Here is a 15,331-nt window from a genome sequence, read left to right as displayed (position 1 = left end):
TAGACAAGAGAGGGGCAGAGGAATTAGTGAAAATAGTTACATTTCAATGCATCCACAACATGCTTTTGGCCTACTACATAATAATTCTATATTCATACAGATGCATTTGAAGAGATCAAACATGGAGTCATAATAATTCCTGAATTGTGTACAATATGAATTACCAACATGTCTTTTTTTCTCTAAGTTGTGGAAGTGTTTACCTTGTCTCTCCAGAGCTTCTATCAGCCTGTGTAGCGCCACAGGAGCCTGCTCAGGCAGAACACTCACCTCCGGGGCCTCCCTTGGTCCCCCACCTAGAGAGAGAGACACCAAGAGAGAGAGAGAGAGATGGGAGAGAGAGGGAGGGAGAGAGAGAGAGATGAAGAGAGGGAAAGGGAGGGAGAGAGAGAGAGAACAATGATCAGAGCCGCTACACACACAAGACATACGCACTGAATCAAGCGAAACACAAGTAGACAAGCATATTCCCTGAGTGCTTCACTTTGCTGACCCACACACAACCACATCGTAGAACAAGAAACATTGTGTGAGAGAGAGAGAGAGAGAAAGGAGAGAGAGGAGAGAGAATAGAAAGAGTGAGATAGATTTCCATGAGCATGCTTAAATCTTTGACCTGCACTGTCTCTGTGCATCTCTGTCTATTTCAGGAGCAGCATTTCAATTCCGCTCTCCTGCTCCGTGTGACAAACGCACTCTCCCCACTCACACATGCCACCTTCATCTTTTACCCTCATCCCACTGTGTGTGAGAGAGAGTGAGAGTGTGAGAGTGAGAGATTTTTTTAACAATACATTTCACAACACATTAAGTGTGCGCCCTCAGGCCACTACTCTACTACAACATATCTACAACACAAAATCCATGCGTACATGTTTGTATAGTGCGTATGTTATCATGTCTGTGTGTGTGTGTCTCTTCACAGTCCCTGCTGTTCCATAATGTGTATTTTACTTGATGTGGAATAGAGGTCCATGGAGCCATGGCGCTATGTAGTAATGTGTGCCTCCCATAGTCTGTTCTGGACTTGGGGACTGTGAAGAGACCTCTGGTGACATGTCTTGTAAGGTAAGCATAGGTGTCCGAGCTGTGTGCTAGTAGTTTAAACAGACAGCGCGGTGCATTCAACATGTCAATACCTCTCACAAATACAAGTATTGATGAAGTCAATCTCTCCTCTACTTTCAGCCAGTAGAGATTGACATGCATATTATTAATGTTAGCTCTCCATGTACATTTAAGGTCCAGCAGTGCTGCCCTGTTATGGGCCAAGTGTAATTTTCCCTCTTTGTGGCACCTGACCACACAACTGGACAGTAGTCCAGGTTCGACACAATCAGGGCCTGTAGGACCTGCCTTGTTGATAGCGTTGTTAAGAAGGTAGAGCAGTGCTTTATTAAGGACAGACCTCTTCCCATCTTAGCTACTGTTGCATCAATATGTTTTGACCATTACAGTTTACAATCGTAGGTTACTCCAAGCAGTCTAGTCTCCTCAACTTGCTAAATTTTCACATTATTCATTTGAACATTTTGTTGAGGTTTAGGGTTTAGTTAATCATTTGTCCCAAATACAACGCTTTTAGTTATTTAAATATTTAGGATTAACTTATTTCTTTACACCCATTCTGAGACTGACGGCAGCTTTTTGTGAAGTGTAGCAGTGATTTCACGTGCTGTGGTAGCCGAGTCATCAGCATACATAGTCACACAGGTTTACTCAGAACCAGTGGCAGGTCATTAGTAAAGATTGAAAAATGTAAGGGCCCTAGACAGCTGCCCTGGGAAATGCCTGACTCTACCTGGATTTTGTTGGCTTCCATTATTGAACACACATGTGTTCTGTTTGACAGGTAACTGTCGATCCACAATATAGCAGGGGATGTTAAGCCATAACACAGCAGAAGATTATGATCGATAAAGTCAAAAACTGCACTGAAGTCTAACAAAACAGCTCCCACAATCTTTTTATTATACATTTCTGTCAGTCAATCATCAGTCATTTGTGCCGTACATGTTGAATGCCCTTCCCTATAACCTTGCTGAAAATCTGTTGTTAATAGTAGAACGCGTCTCCTTCCTGAGCGGTATGACGGCTGCGTGGTCCCATGCTGTTTATGCTTGCGCACTATTGTTTGTACATATGAACGTGGTACCTTCAGGCGTTTGGAAATTGCTCCCAAGGATGAACCAGACTTGCGGAGGTCTACAATTTTTTTCTTAGATCTTGGCTGATTTCTTTAGAATTTTCCATGATGTCAAGCAAAGAGGCACTGAGTTTGAAGGTAGGACTTGAAATACCTCCACAGGTACACCTCCAATTGACTCAAATTATGTCAATTAGCCTATCAGAAGCTTCTAAAGCCATGAAATCATTCTCTGGAATTTTCTAAGCTGTTTAAAGACACAGTCAACTTAGTGTATGTAAACTTCTGACCCACTGGAATTGTGATACAGTTAATTATAAGTGAAATAATCTGTCTGTAAACAATTGTTGGAAAAATGACTTGTGTCATGCACAAAGTAGATGTCCTAACCGACTTGCCAAAACTATAGTTTGTTAACAAAAAAAATGTGGAGTGGTTGAAAAACAAGTTTTAATGACTCCAACCTAAGTGTATGTAAACTTCCGACTTCAACTGTATATTACATGGACCTGTACACCTAAATGTAGACCTACATTTTGATAATCATCTACTTTGTCACATATGCGTTATTTGACTCAAGGACAAGCATTACAAAGTGTAATACAGTAGGACTTGACCTTGACCTATTTTAAGAAATGCCATTGATTTTGTCGAAAAAAAGTAGTAAAATCTTTGATAGGCTGATGGGCAATATGGTACAGGAAATAATCACGTCAACCTGCTAAGGTTAGCATAGGGCTACATGCGCAAGCTTATGTAATGGGAACAGCTAACATTACGTTTTTGATCAAGTTTCAAGTTTTACTGTCACATGTCCAAGTACAGTGAAATGACTTTCTTGCAAACTCTAACCCCAACAATGCAATATTGAAAATAACAAGGTAGAACAAAAACACACTATCAAATGCAACTACGTCGGCAATTTTAATTGGCTGATACTTAAACTTTTTCTAATGATCGCAAGTATGGCCCCAACGGGTCTACATACCCAGTACCCACGACTAGCAGTTAAAGGGTTAAACAATATCTAAGATTCATATAGAAGAAGCCGAGTAGAACTGAGAGCAGCTGTGAAATTCCCACTTTTGGGAATCAATTAGGAGACGAAAGAATGAAGCATCCCAGTTATGGATTAGCATATCCATGTTGACTAATGTTTGACTGGTATTGTACATACCGTACACACAGCTGTGAGAGCAGGTTACCTATACTGCCTTCTACATACCATACACACAGCTGTGAGAGCAGGTTACCTATACTGCCTTCTACATACCGTACACACAGCTGTGAGAGCAGGTTACCTATACTGCCTTCTACATACCGTACACACAGCTGTGAGAGCAGGTTACCTATACTGCCTTCTACATACCATACACACAGCTGGGAGAGCAGGTTACCTATACTGCCTTCTATATACCATACACACAGCTGGGAGAGCAGGTTACCTATACTGCCTTCTACATACCATACACACAGCTGTGAGAGCAGGTTACCTATACTGCCTTCTACATCCCGTACACACAGCTGTGAGAGCAGGTTACCTATACTGCCTTCTACATACCGTACACACAGCTGTGAGAGCAGGTTACCTATACTGCCTTCTACATACCATACACATAGCTGTGAGAGCAGGTTACCTATACTGCCTTCTACATACCGTACACACAGCTGTGAGAGCAGGTTACCTATACTGCCTTCTACATACCGTACACACAGCTGGGAGAGCAGGTTACCTATACTGCCTTCTACATACCGTACACACAGCTGTGAGAGCAGGTTACCTATACTGCCTTCTACATACCGTACACACAGCTGGGAGAGCAGGTTACCTATACTGCCTTCTACATACCATACACACAGCTGGGAGAGCAGGTTACCTATACTGCCTTCTACATACCATACACACAGCTGGGAGAGCAGGTTACCTATACTGCCTTCTATATACCATACACACAGCTGGGAGAGGAGGTTACCTATACTGCCTTCTACATACCATACACACAGCTGTGAGAGCAGGTTACCTATACTGCCTTCTACATACCGTACACACAGCTGGGAGAGCAGGTTACCTATACTGCCTTCTACATACCGTACACACAGCTGGGAGAGCAGGTTACCTATACTGCCTTCTACATACCATACACACAGCTGGGAGAGCAGGTTACCTATACTGCCTTCTACATACCGTACACACAGCTGGGAGAGCAGGTTACCTATACTGCCTTCTACATACCATACACACAGCTGGGAGAGCAGGTTACCTATACTGCCTTCTACATACCATACACACAGCTGGGAGAGCAGGTTACCTATACTGCCTTCTACATACCATACACACAGCTGTGAGAGCAGGTTACCTATACTGCCTTCTACATACCGTACACACAGCTGTGAGAGCAGGTTACCTATACTGTCTTCTACATACCATACACACAGCTGTGAGAGCAGGTTACCTATACTGCCTTCTACATACCATACACACAGCTGGGAGAGCAGGTTACCTATACTGTCTTATACATACCATACACACAGCTGGGAGAGCAGGTTACCTATACTGCCTTCTACATAACATACACACAGCTGGGAGAGCAGGTTACCTATACTGCCTTCTACATAACATACACACAGCTGGTAGAGCAGGTTACCTATACGGCCTCCTACATCCCATACACACAGCTGGGAGAGCAGGTTACCTATACTGCCTTCTACATCCCATATACACAGCTGGGAGAGCAGGTTACCTATACTGCCTTCTACATACCATACACACAGCTGGGAGAGCAGGTTACCTATACTGCCTTCAACCTACCATACACACAGCTGGGAGAGCAGGTTACCTATACTGCCTTCTACATGCCATACACACAGCTGGTAGAGCAGGTTACCTATACTGCCTTCTACATAACAAACACACAGCTGGGAGAGCAGGTTACCTATACTGCCTTCAACCTACCATACACACAGCTGGGAGAGCAGGTTACCTATACTGCCTTCAACCTACCATAAACACAGCTGGGAGAGCAGGTTACCTATACTGCCTTCAACCTACCATACACACAGCTGGGAGAGCAGGTTACCTATACTGCCTTCTACATACCATACACACAGCTGGGAGAGCAGGTTACCTATACTGCCTTCTACATAACATACACACAGCTGGGAGAGCAGGTTACCTATACTGCCTTCTACATAACATACACACAGCTGGTAGAGCAGGTTACCTATACTGCCTTCTACATAACATACACACAGCTGAATGAGCAGGTTACCTGTACTGCCTTCTACATAACATACACACAGCTGGTAGAGCAGGTTACCTATACTGCCTTCTACATACCATACACACAGCTGGGAGAGAAGGTTACCTATACTGCCTTCTACATACCGTACACACAGCTGGGAGAGCAGGTTACCTATACTGCCTTCTACATACCATACACACAGCTGGGAGAGCAGGTTACCTATACTGCCTTCTACATACCATACACACAGCTGGGAGAGCAGGTTACCTATACTGCCTTCTACATACCGTACACACAGCTGGGAGAGCAGGTTACCTATACTACCTTCTACATAACATATACACAGCTGGGAGAGCAGGTTACCTATACTGCCTTCTACATACCATACACACAGCTGGGAGAGCAGGTTACCTATACTGCCTTCAACCTACCATACACACAGCTGTGAGAGCAGGTTACCTATACTGCCTTCTACATACCGTACACACAGCTGTGAGAGCAGGTTACCTATACTGCCTTCTACATACCATACACACAGCTGGGAGAGCAGGTTACCTATACTGCCTTCTACATACCATACACACAGCTGTGAGAGCAGGTTACCTATACTGCCTTCTACATACCGTACACACAGCTGGGAGAGCAGGTTACCTATACTGCCTTCTACATACCATACACACAGCTGTGAGAGCAGGTTACCTATACTGCCTTCTACATCCCGTACACACAGCTGTGAGAGCAGGTTACCTATACTGCATTCTAAATACCATACACACAGCTGGGAGAGCAGGTTACCTATACTGCCTTCTACATACCATACACACAGCTGGTAGAGCAGGTTACCTATACTGCCTTCTACATACCATACACACAGCTGGGAGAGCAGGTTACCTATACTGCCTTCCACATAACATACACACAGCTGGGAGAGCAGGTTACCTATACTGCCTTCTACATACCATACACACAGCTGGGAGAGCAGGTTCCCTATACTGGGGGTGTATACTATGTATTGAGTTGCATTGTATATCAATAAATACATATCTGATGGTGGCTGATATTCACAGTGTGAGGTATGATACAATGGAAGATTTATACACTGAATATACTACACATTAAGAACACCTGCTCTCTCCATGACATAGACTGACCAGGTGAATCTAGGTGAAAGCTATGATCCCTTATTGATGTCACTTGTTAATTCCACTTCAATCAGTGTTGATGAAGTGTAGAAGACAGGTTAAAGAAGGATTTTTAAGCCTTGAGATAATAGTGACATGGATTGTGTGCCATTCAGACAAAATATTTAACTGCCTTTGAGCGGGGTATGGTAGTAAATGCCAGGCGCACTGGTTTGTGTCAAGAAATGCAACGCTGCTGGGTTTTTCACACTTTTCCCTGTGTATCAAGAATGGTCCACCACCCAATGAACATCCAGCCAACATGACACAACTGTGGGAAGCATGGGCCAGCACCCCTGTGGAATGCTTTCGACACCTCGTAGAGTCCACGCCCAGACGAATTCAGGCTGTTCTGAGGGCAAAAGGGGGTGCAACTCAATATTAGGACGGTGTTCCTAATGTTTGGTCTACACAGGGTATGTGCTTCAATCTAGGTTGTATATATATGTTTTATACATGTGGATCACTGTGCATGTTAACCTCTCTATTTCCCTCAACCACAGTATCTATAAGTGGAGAGTAGTGCTGCTGGTGATAAACAGCATTGTCTCTAACAGCAGCCCTTGCATGGCCTGCTATGACCTGATGGTCACACTAGGGGGCATGTGACAGCCAGTCTGACTGGACACTGCACCATTAGTACTGTATTGTATGAGCTCTCAGTTTGATGTCATTAAAACACAAGACTTTAATAATAACCTGAGGAAAGTATGAATATATAATATAATGATCTTGTAATACCAGGCAATCAGAATCGAGCAGTGTTGTAAATATTTATCATGTTAATTAAATGACTTGTAGTGTGTGTGCTCTGTGTGAGGGAGATTGTAGAGGTATGCGATATAAGATGGGTTCACAAAGCACACATGTACACACATACACACATTCAAGCATGCATGCACCCACGCATGCACGCACCCACGCATGCACACACACACACGCACACACAAGCATGCACATATGTACACATTGGCGGTCTGAGGGTAGGCTAGTGTCAGATGAGGTGAGAGAGGGTAGAGAAAAAGAGAGGAAGAGAAGAGGAAAAGAGGAAGGGGGTCGTTTTCCTCATTTCAGTCTTTAGACCTGTAACAGGATGCAACCCCCAACCACCACCACCCCTATCCTCATCCACCATCCCCCGTCTCAACCCCAACCACAACTACCCCTATCCTCATCCACCATCCCCCCTGTCACCCCCAACCCCCAACCACCACCACCCTATCCTCATCCACCATCCCCCGTATCAACCCCAACCACCACTACCCCTATCCTCATCCACCATCCCCCGTATCAACCCCAACCACCACTACCCCTATCCTCTCCACCATCCCTCCTGTCACCCTCATCCACCACCCCCACTGTCACCCCCAACCACCACCACCCCTATCCTCATCCACCATCCCTCCTGTCACCCTCAACCACCACCACCCCTATCCTCATCCACCATCCCCCCCCCCTGTCACCCCCAACCACCACCACCCCTATCCTCATCCACCATCCCCCCTGTCACCCCCAACCACCACCACCCCTATCCTCATCCACCATCCCCCCTGTCACCCCCTAACCACCACCACCCCTATCCTCATCCACCATCCCCCCTGTCACCCCCAACCACCACCACTCCTATCCTCATCCACCATCCCCCGTGTCACCCCCAACCACCACCACCCCTATCCTCATCCACCATCCCCCCTGTCACCCCCAACCACCACCACCCCTATCCTCATCCACCATCCCCCGTATCAACCTCAACCACCACCACCCCTATCCTCATCCACCATCCCCCCCTGTCACCCCCAACCACCACCACCCCTATCCTCATCCACCATCCCCCGTATCAACCTCAACCACCACCACCCCTATCCTCATCCACCATCCCCCCTGTCACCCCCAACCACCACCACCCCTATCCTCATCCACCATCCCCCGTATCAACCTCAACCACCACCACCCCTATCCTCATCCACCATCCCCCCTGTCACCCCCAACCACCACCATCCCTATCCTCATCCACCATCCCCCGTGTCACCCCCAACCACCACCACCCCTATCCTCATCCACCATCCCCCCCCTGTCACCCCCAACCACCACCACCCCTATCCTCATCCACCATCCCCCCCCTGTCACCCCCAACCACCACCACCCCTATCCTCATCCACCATCCCCACTGTCACCCCCAACCACCACCACCCCTATCCTCATCCACCATCCCCCCTGTCACCCCCAACCACCACCACCCCTATCCTCATCCACCATCCCCCGTATCAACCTCAACCACCACCACCCCTATCCTCATCCACCATCCCCCCCTGTCACCCCCAACCACCACCCCACCTATCCTCCCTTCCATTCCCCACACCCCCCTAATGGTTTCACACTGGCCCCTTCTTCTTTACCAGACAGACAGACAGACAGAAACCCCCGTCACTCTTATCCTCACTGAGCCTAGACAGAGAACCAGGTACAGGTGTATCATGGCGGACAGATGTTATGTCACTCTAATGACAGCTAACAACAGCATTATGAAGCCTTTATGTCGGCCCTATGTAGTGAAGTGAAGCCTTTAACTGTAGCGTAGTGTATGTGGTAACCAGCCTCCGTACACAGACAGACAGACGGACAGACAGACAGACAGACAGGCGGCTGGACGGACAGAAACAGGCAGATGGACAGACAGACAGGCGGAGTGGAGCACACCATCTATTATTCACCATGGCTAAAATAAGACAAACGACAGAACAGTTTGTTCCCAGTTAACTTAGAACACTCATTAACGGCTAGAATTACTCTCCGTACCAACTTCCAACTACCCCATCTCTTCTCTTCTCTCGGCGTACCAGACAGACAGTACAGCATTACCCACTGCACAGTCCGTCAGTCACTGTCAATCTGCACAAATGGCCGTGGTGGATTTAACTCATGCTTTTGGCAGGGTAATGGGCACACATGCTACAGTGATGATGTCCAAAGGTACTACTGCTAGTGGCAATGACTGTGTACTGACACATTGTCAGGGAAGGTTTCAATGTCTTTGTATGTGTGCTTATCAAGTAATACTGTGGGGGAACTGAAAAACAGTTCAAGTTATTGGCTACAGTACTTTTACTCTGAAGGCATATTCTGTTAGTCTGCGTACCTGTCTGTTTAGCTAACATTTCACTCCTTGTACTCTGTGTCATTGACTAATTATTTACAATTTATCATAGCGTTGCTTACCCGGAACATCTCCCTCATCCCTCTCTTTCCTCTCCTGCTACCCGTCCTGATTTTTCTCTCCCTCTACTTGTCACACTGGTCCCCCGTGTCAATAAGTGCTCTTTATCCTGAGAACCTGTCTACACCCTGGTTTCTGACTGATGAGAGGCCCAGTCAGAGACAGCTTCCTCAGCCCCTGAGCCATTTCCCTGGGCAGACATCCAGCCCCAACCCCCCCCCCCCCCGCGCTTCCTCTTCCTCCCCATCTCTCCATCTACCTCCCTCCACTCGATGTCTTTCCATCTCAACCCCATTCATCAACTCTGATAGATAGGCCCACCCCCCTTCCGTCCACCTTCAAATTGGAATCACATTCACAAACAACCTGGCATTTACCTCAACAGGGACTCCATGCTGGTTCCACATTCCCACACACACACACACACACACACACACACACACACACACACACACACACACACACACACACACACACACACACACACACACACACACACACACACTAGCAAACACTCTCTAGCGCACTTACCCGAACCTGGAAAGTAAACATTGCATTGAATAATTCATTAAAGGGAGTTGAACTGGCTGGTTTAGCCTCAGTTTTAATCCTCCTCATTAGGAAATGCAACAGAGAATGAGATTTGGGTCTTGGAGGCGTGCTTTGATGTGGGTGTCTCTTGTGTGTTTGTTCGCATGTGGGAAGCGTTTGTATTTCCACTCTGCCAAAACAATACACAGTTACAGTCACTCACCCTTTTAGATAACTTGAAACAGTCTGACCAGGTCTTGTGTCTGGAAGTAGCCTAGGCTAGCTAGTAAGCTAATTAGCTTCAGCCCCCGATGTGTGACAGTGGCAAAGCTGGTTTGACTTTGGATAGCCTGTCTGTGGGGCTAGTTAGGGACAGACAATAAATTACACAATGTAAATGGGGCAATATTTACATGTGGAAAGCCTTTTAGTTTAGTTTTCTCATTAAATATTTGTGTATGAATTTCTACAATTTATAGTTGGTTTGAGGTTTTTAAGTCATTGAAATTTGGAGCTATTGAGCTATTGACTCCTGGAGGAAAAAAACAACAAATTACAATAATCAATACAGACCCACAGAGACACCCAGCACACCCAGCCACAGCATTAATGACACAAGTGATGACATCAGGAAAACAGTCCACCAGAAAGGGATTCTACAGTCAATGGAATCACACAGAAAAAAGGACAAACAATGCTGTTTAGCACGTGAATGCATTCAATATAAGCTTGAGTGTGGTTGTGTGCCTTTGATGTGAGAGTCTGTTGAAATATTAGTGTGTGCTTACGCAATGGTTATGCGCATGTACCTTGTCATGTCTTGGATCAGAACACAGAGAGAGAGAAAAACACTGCATCAGAGTGCTAGAAGGGGTCACTACAGACACCCTGGTTTGAACCCAGGCTGTATCACAACTGGCCGTGATTGGGAGTCCAATAGGGCGGCGCACAATTGGCCCAGGGCCGTCCGGGTTAGACCGGTGTAGGCCGTCATAGTAAATAATAATTTGTTCTTAAATGACTAGCCTAGTTAAATAAAAAATAAAAAGCATTGGGTCTGTGGCAGATATATATATACACTGTGTATATGTAACGGCGGTCCTCCTCCTCTTCGACCGAAAAGGAGGAGTAGAGGGAACCAAGGCGCAGTGGAGGTTGAACACATAATTTATTAAAGAAAACACGAACTTGACTAAACTAACAAAACAACAAACGGTGTAGACAGACCTAGACGACAAACTTACATGAAACAAGAAGAACGCACGAATAGGAAACATAGGCTACACAAACCGAACAAACCGTAAACAGTCCCGTATGGTGCAAACATATACACAGACACGGAAGACAATCACCCACAACAAACACTGTGAAAACGCCTACCTAAATATGACTCTTAATTAGAGGAACGCCAAACACCTGCCTCTAATTAAGAGCCATACCAGGCAACCCATAAACCAACATAGAAACAGAAAACATAGAATGCCCACCCAACCTCACGTCCTGACCAACTAACACACATAACAAACTAACAGAAATAGGTCAGGAACGTGACAGTATATATATATACATATATATATATACAGTTGAAGTCGGAAATTTACATACACCTTAGCCTAAGACATATAAACTCAGTTTTTAACAATTCCTGACATTTACTCCAAGTAAAAATGCTCTGTCTTAGGTCAGTTAGGATCACCACTTTATTTTTAAAATGTGAAATGTCAGAATAATAGTAGAGAGAATGATTTATTTCAGCTTTCATTACTTTCATTACATCCCAGTGGGTCAGAAGTTTACATACACTCAATTAGTATTCGGTAGCATTGCCTTTAAATTGTTTAACTTGGGTCAAACATTTCAGGTAGACTTCCACAAGCTTCCCACAATAAGTTGGGTGAATTTTGGCCCATTCCTCCTGACAGCTGGTGTAACTGAGTCAGGTTTTTAGGCCTCCTTGCGCACACACACTTTTTCAGTTCTGCCCACAAAGTTTCTATGGGATTGAGGTCAGGGCTTTGTGATGGCCACTCCAATACCTTGACGTTGTTGTCCTTAAGCCATTTTTCCACAACTTTGGAAGTTTGCTTGGGGTCATTGTCCATTTGGAAGACCCATTTGCGACCAAGCTTTAACTTCCTGACTGACGTCTTGAGATGTTGCTTTAATATATCCACATAATTGTTCTTTCCTCATGATGCCATCTATTTTGTGAAGTGTACCAGTCCCTCCAGCAGCAAAGCACCCCTACAACATGATGCTGCCACCACCATGCTTCATGGTTGGGATGGTGTTCTTCGGCTTGCAAGTGTCCCCCTTTTTCCTCCAAACATAACGATGGTCATTATGGCCAAACAGTTCTATTTTTGTTTCATCAGACCAGAGGACATTTCTCCAAAAAGTATGATCTTTGTCCCCATGTGCAGTTGCAAACCGTAGTCTGGCTTTTTTATGGCGGTTTTGGAGCAGTGGCTTCTCCCTTTTGAGCGGCCTTTCAGGTTATGTCAATATAGGACTCGTTTTACTGTGGATATAGATACATTTGTACCTGTTTTCTTCCACAAGATCCTTTGCTGTTGTTCTGGGATTGATTTGCACTTTTCGCACCAAAGTACATTCAACTCTAGGAGACAGCGGTATGATGGCTGCGTGGTCCCATGGTGTTCATACTTGCGTGCTATTGTTTGTACAGATGAACATGGTACCTTCAGGCATTTGGAAATTGCTCCCAAGGATGAACCAGACTTGTGGAGGTCTACAAAAAACATTCTTAGATCTTGGCTGATTTCTTTTGATTTTCCCATGATGTCAAGCAAAGAGGCACTGAGTTTGAAGCTAGGCCTTGAAATACATCCACAGGTACTCCTTCAATTGACTCAAATTATGTCAATTAGCCTATCAGAAGCTTCTAAAGCCTGACATCATTTTCTGGAATTTCCCAAGCTGTTTAAAGGCACAGTCAAAAGTCAAAACCTTAAAAAGAAAAAAAAAGTCATAATGATGAGTTGGTTGTTTGAAACAGCTGTGTAGTGCTAGGGCAAAACCAAAACGTGCACCCAAAATGCAGTAGACATTTTGGTTGAATGCCTTCAGTTGTGCAACAGAGTAGGTATTCCCTTTCCCCTTCCTTCTAGTCACTATATAGTGTATGTAAACTTCTAACCCACTGGAATTGTGATACAGTGAATTATATGTGAAATAATCTGTCTGTAAACAATTGTTGGAAAAATTACCTGTGTCTTGCACAAAGTAGATGTCCTAACCGACTTGCCAAAACTATAGTTTGTGGTTGATAAACAAGTTTTAATGACTCCAACCTAAGTGTTTGTAAACTTCTGACTTCAACTGTATATACTGAGTGTACAAAACATTAAGAACACCTGGTCTTTCCATGACATAGACTGACCAGGTGAAAGCTATGATCTCTTGTTTATGTCAATTGAGACATGGATTGTGTATGTGTGCCATAGGGTGAATGCGCAAGGCAAAGTATTTAAGTGCCTTTGAAAGGCATATGGTGGTGGTTGCCATGCCAGCCAGGTCACCTGTGATACAAGTTACTATTTGACGTCCATCCATGTCTGAGGACGTCGGGAGATGACGTGGAAACCAGCCACTATGGGCAACAGTGAACGAAGTTACCTTCAAGTAGGTTTAGGTTTTGCTAGGGTGTTGTGGACAGGGATGGCAAATCAGAATAAGCATCTGCCTCTGGTGCTAAAGGTTACATGTTCAATTCCAGCAATAGAACTTTTTTATTTGGATTTTTGTTTTAAGCCTATCCCAAACCTTAACCCTTAACTTAACCATTCGTAGTTAATGCCTAATCTTGAGATTTCGGAGTTAATGCCTAACCTTAACCTTAAAAATGTGGTGTAAATTCCTAAACTGAACCTTAAACACTTTTTGACGCTTGGAACCACTTAGACATTTGATGTTTGAGAAACATGGATGAACATCTAATTCTGACGTCAGACTGTGAGAGCTTGTTGTGCCAGGTGCACCGGTTTGTGTCAAGAACTGCAACGCTGCTGGGTTTTTCACACTCAACAGTTTCCTGTGTGTATCAAGAATGGTCCACCACCCAAAGGACATCCAGCCAACTTAACACAACTGTGGGAAGCATTGGAGTCAACATGGGCCAGCATCCCTGTGCAACTCAATAGTAGGAATGTGTTCTTAATGATGTCTTGTGCACTCAGTGTATATATAATTAAGTTAAGGGAGAATGGACTTGTATTTTTCTACTATGTATATGTGTGTGTGTGTGTGTGTACGCGCATGTGTGTGTGTGTGCGTACCACTGACCGATACACCACATGACCAAAAGTATGTGGACACATGCTCATCGACCATCTCATACCAAAATCATGACCATTAATATGGAGTTCGTCCCCCCTTAGCTGTAATAACAGCGTCCACTCTTCTGGGAAGGCTTTCCACTATATGTTGGAACATTGCTGAGGGGACTTTCTTCCATTCAGCCACAAGAGCATTAGTGAGGATGGGTACTGACATTGGCCGATTAGGCCTGGCTCGCAGTTAGCATTACAATTCATCCCAAAGATGTTCGATGGGGTTGAGGTCAGGGCTCTGTGCAGGCAAGTCAAGTTCATGCACACCGATCTCGACAAACCATTTTTGTATGGACCACACTTTGTGCACGGGGGCATTGTCATGCTGAAACAGGAAAGGGCCTTCCCCAAACTGTTGCCACAAAGTTGGCTGTAACGGTAGTCCTCCTCCTCTTCTACCGAAAAGGAGGAGTAGTGATGGAACCAAGGCGCAGCGGGTTGTGAACACATAATTTATTTAAAGACAAGATGAAAAAACACGAACTTCACTATAACTAACAAAACAACAAACGGAGTAGACAGACCTGGACGACGAACTTACATTAAACACGAAGAACGCACGAACAGGGAAAATAGACTACACAAAATGACGATGTACAAAAACAAACCGAACAGTCCCGTATGGTGCGACAAACACTGACACAGGAGACAACCACCCACAACGA

At 45.1% G+C, this 15,331-nt stretch overlaps 1 protein-coding gene across 1 annotated transcript in view; it reads right to left on the bottom strand.

The window, feature by feature from the left end:
- LOC129855545 (phosphatidylinositol 3-kinase regulatory subunit gamma) overlaps positions 1 to 15,331 on the bottom strand; it is a 329,335-nt gene that overhangs the window by 228,286 nt on the left and 85,718 nt on the right. The window contains exon 3 of the mRNA XM_055923320.1: positions 204 to 296. Within this exon, the coding sequence (XP_055779295.1) occupies positions 204 to 296 (93 nt within the window). The remainder of the gene's footprint in view (positions 1 to 203; positions 297 to 15,331) is intronic.

This window comes from Salvelinus fontinalis, chromosome 5 (assembly GCF_029448725.1).
Source record: "Salvelinus fontinalis isolate EN_2023a chromosome 5, ASM2944872v1, whole genome shotgun sequence".
Taxonomy (NCBI): Eukaryota; Metazoa; Chordata; class Actinopteri; order Salmoniformes; family Salmonidae; genus Salvelinus; species Salvelinus fontinalis.
The sequence above is the reverse complement of the archived record's forward strand: the minus strand, read 5'-3'. Positions and strand labels throughout refer to the sequence as shown.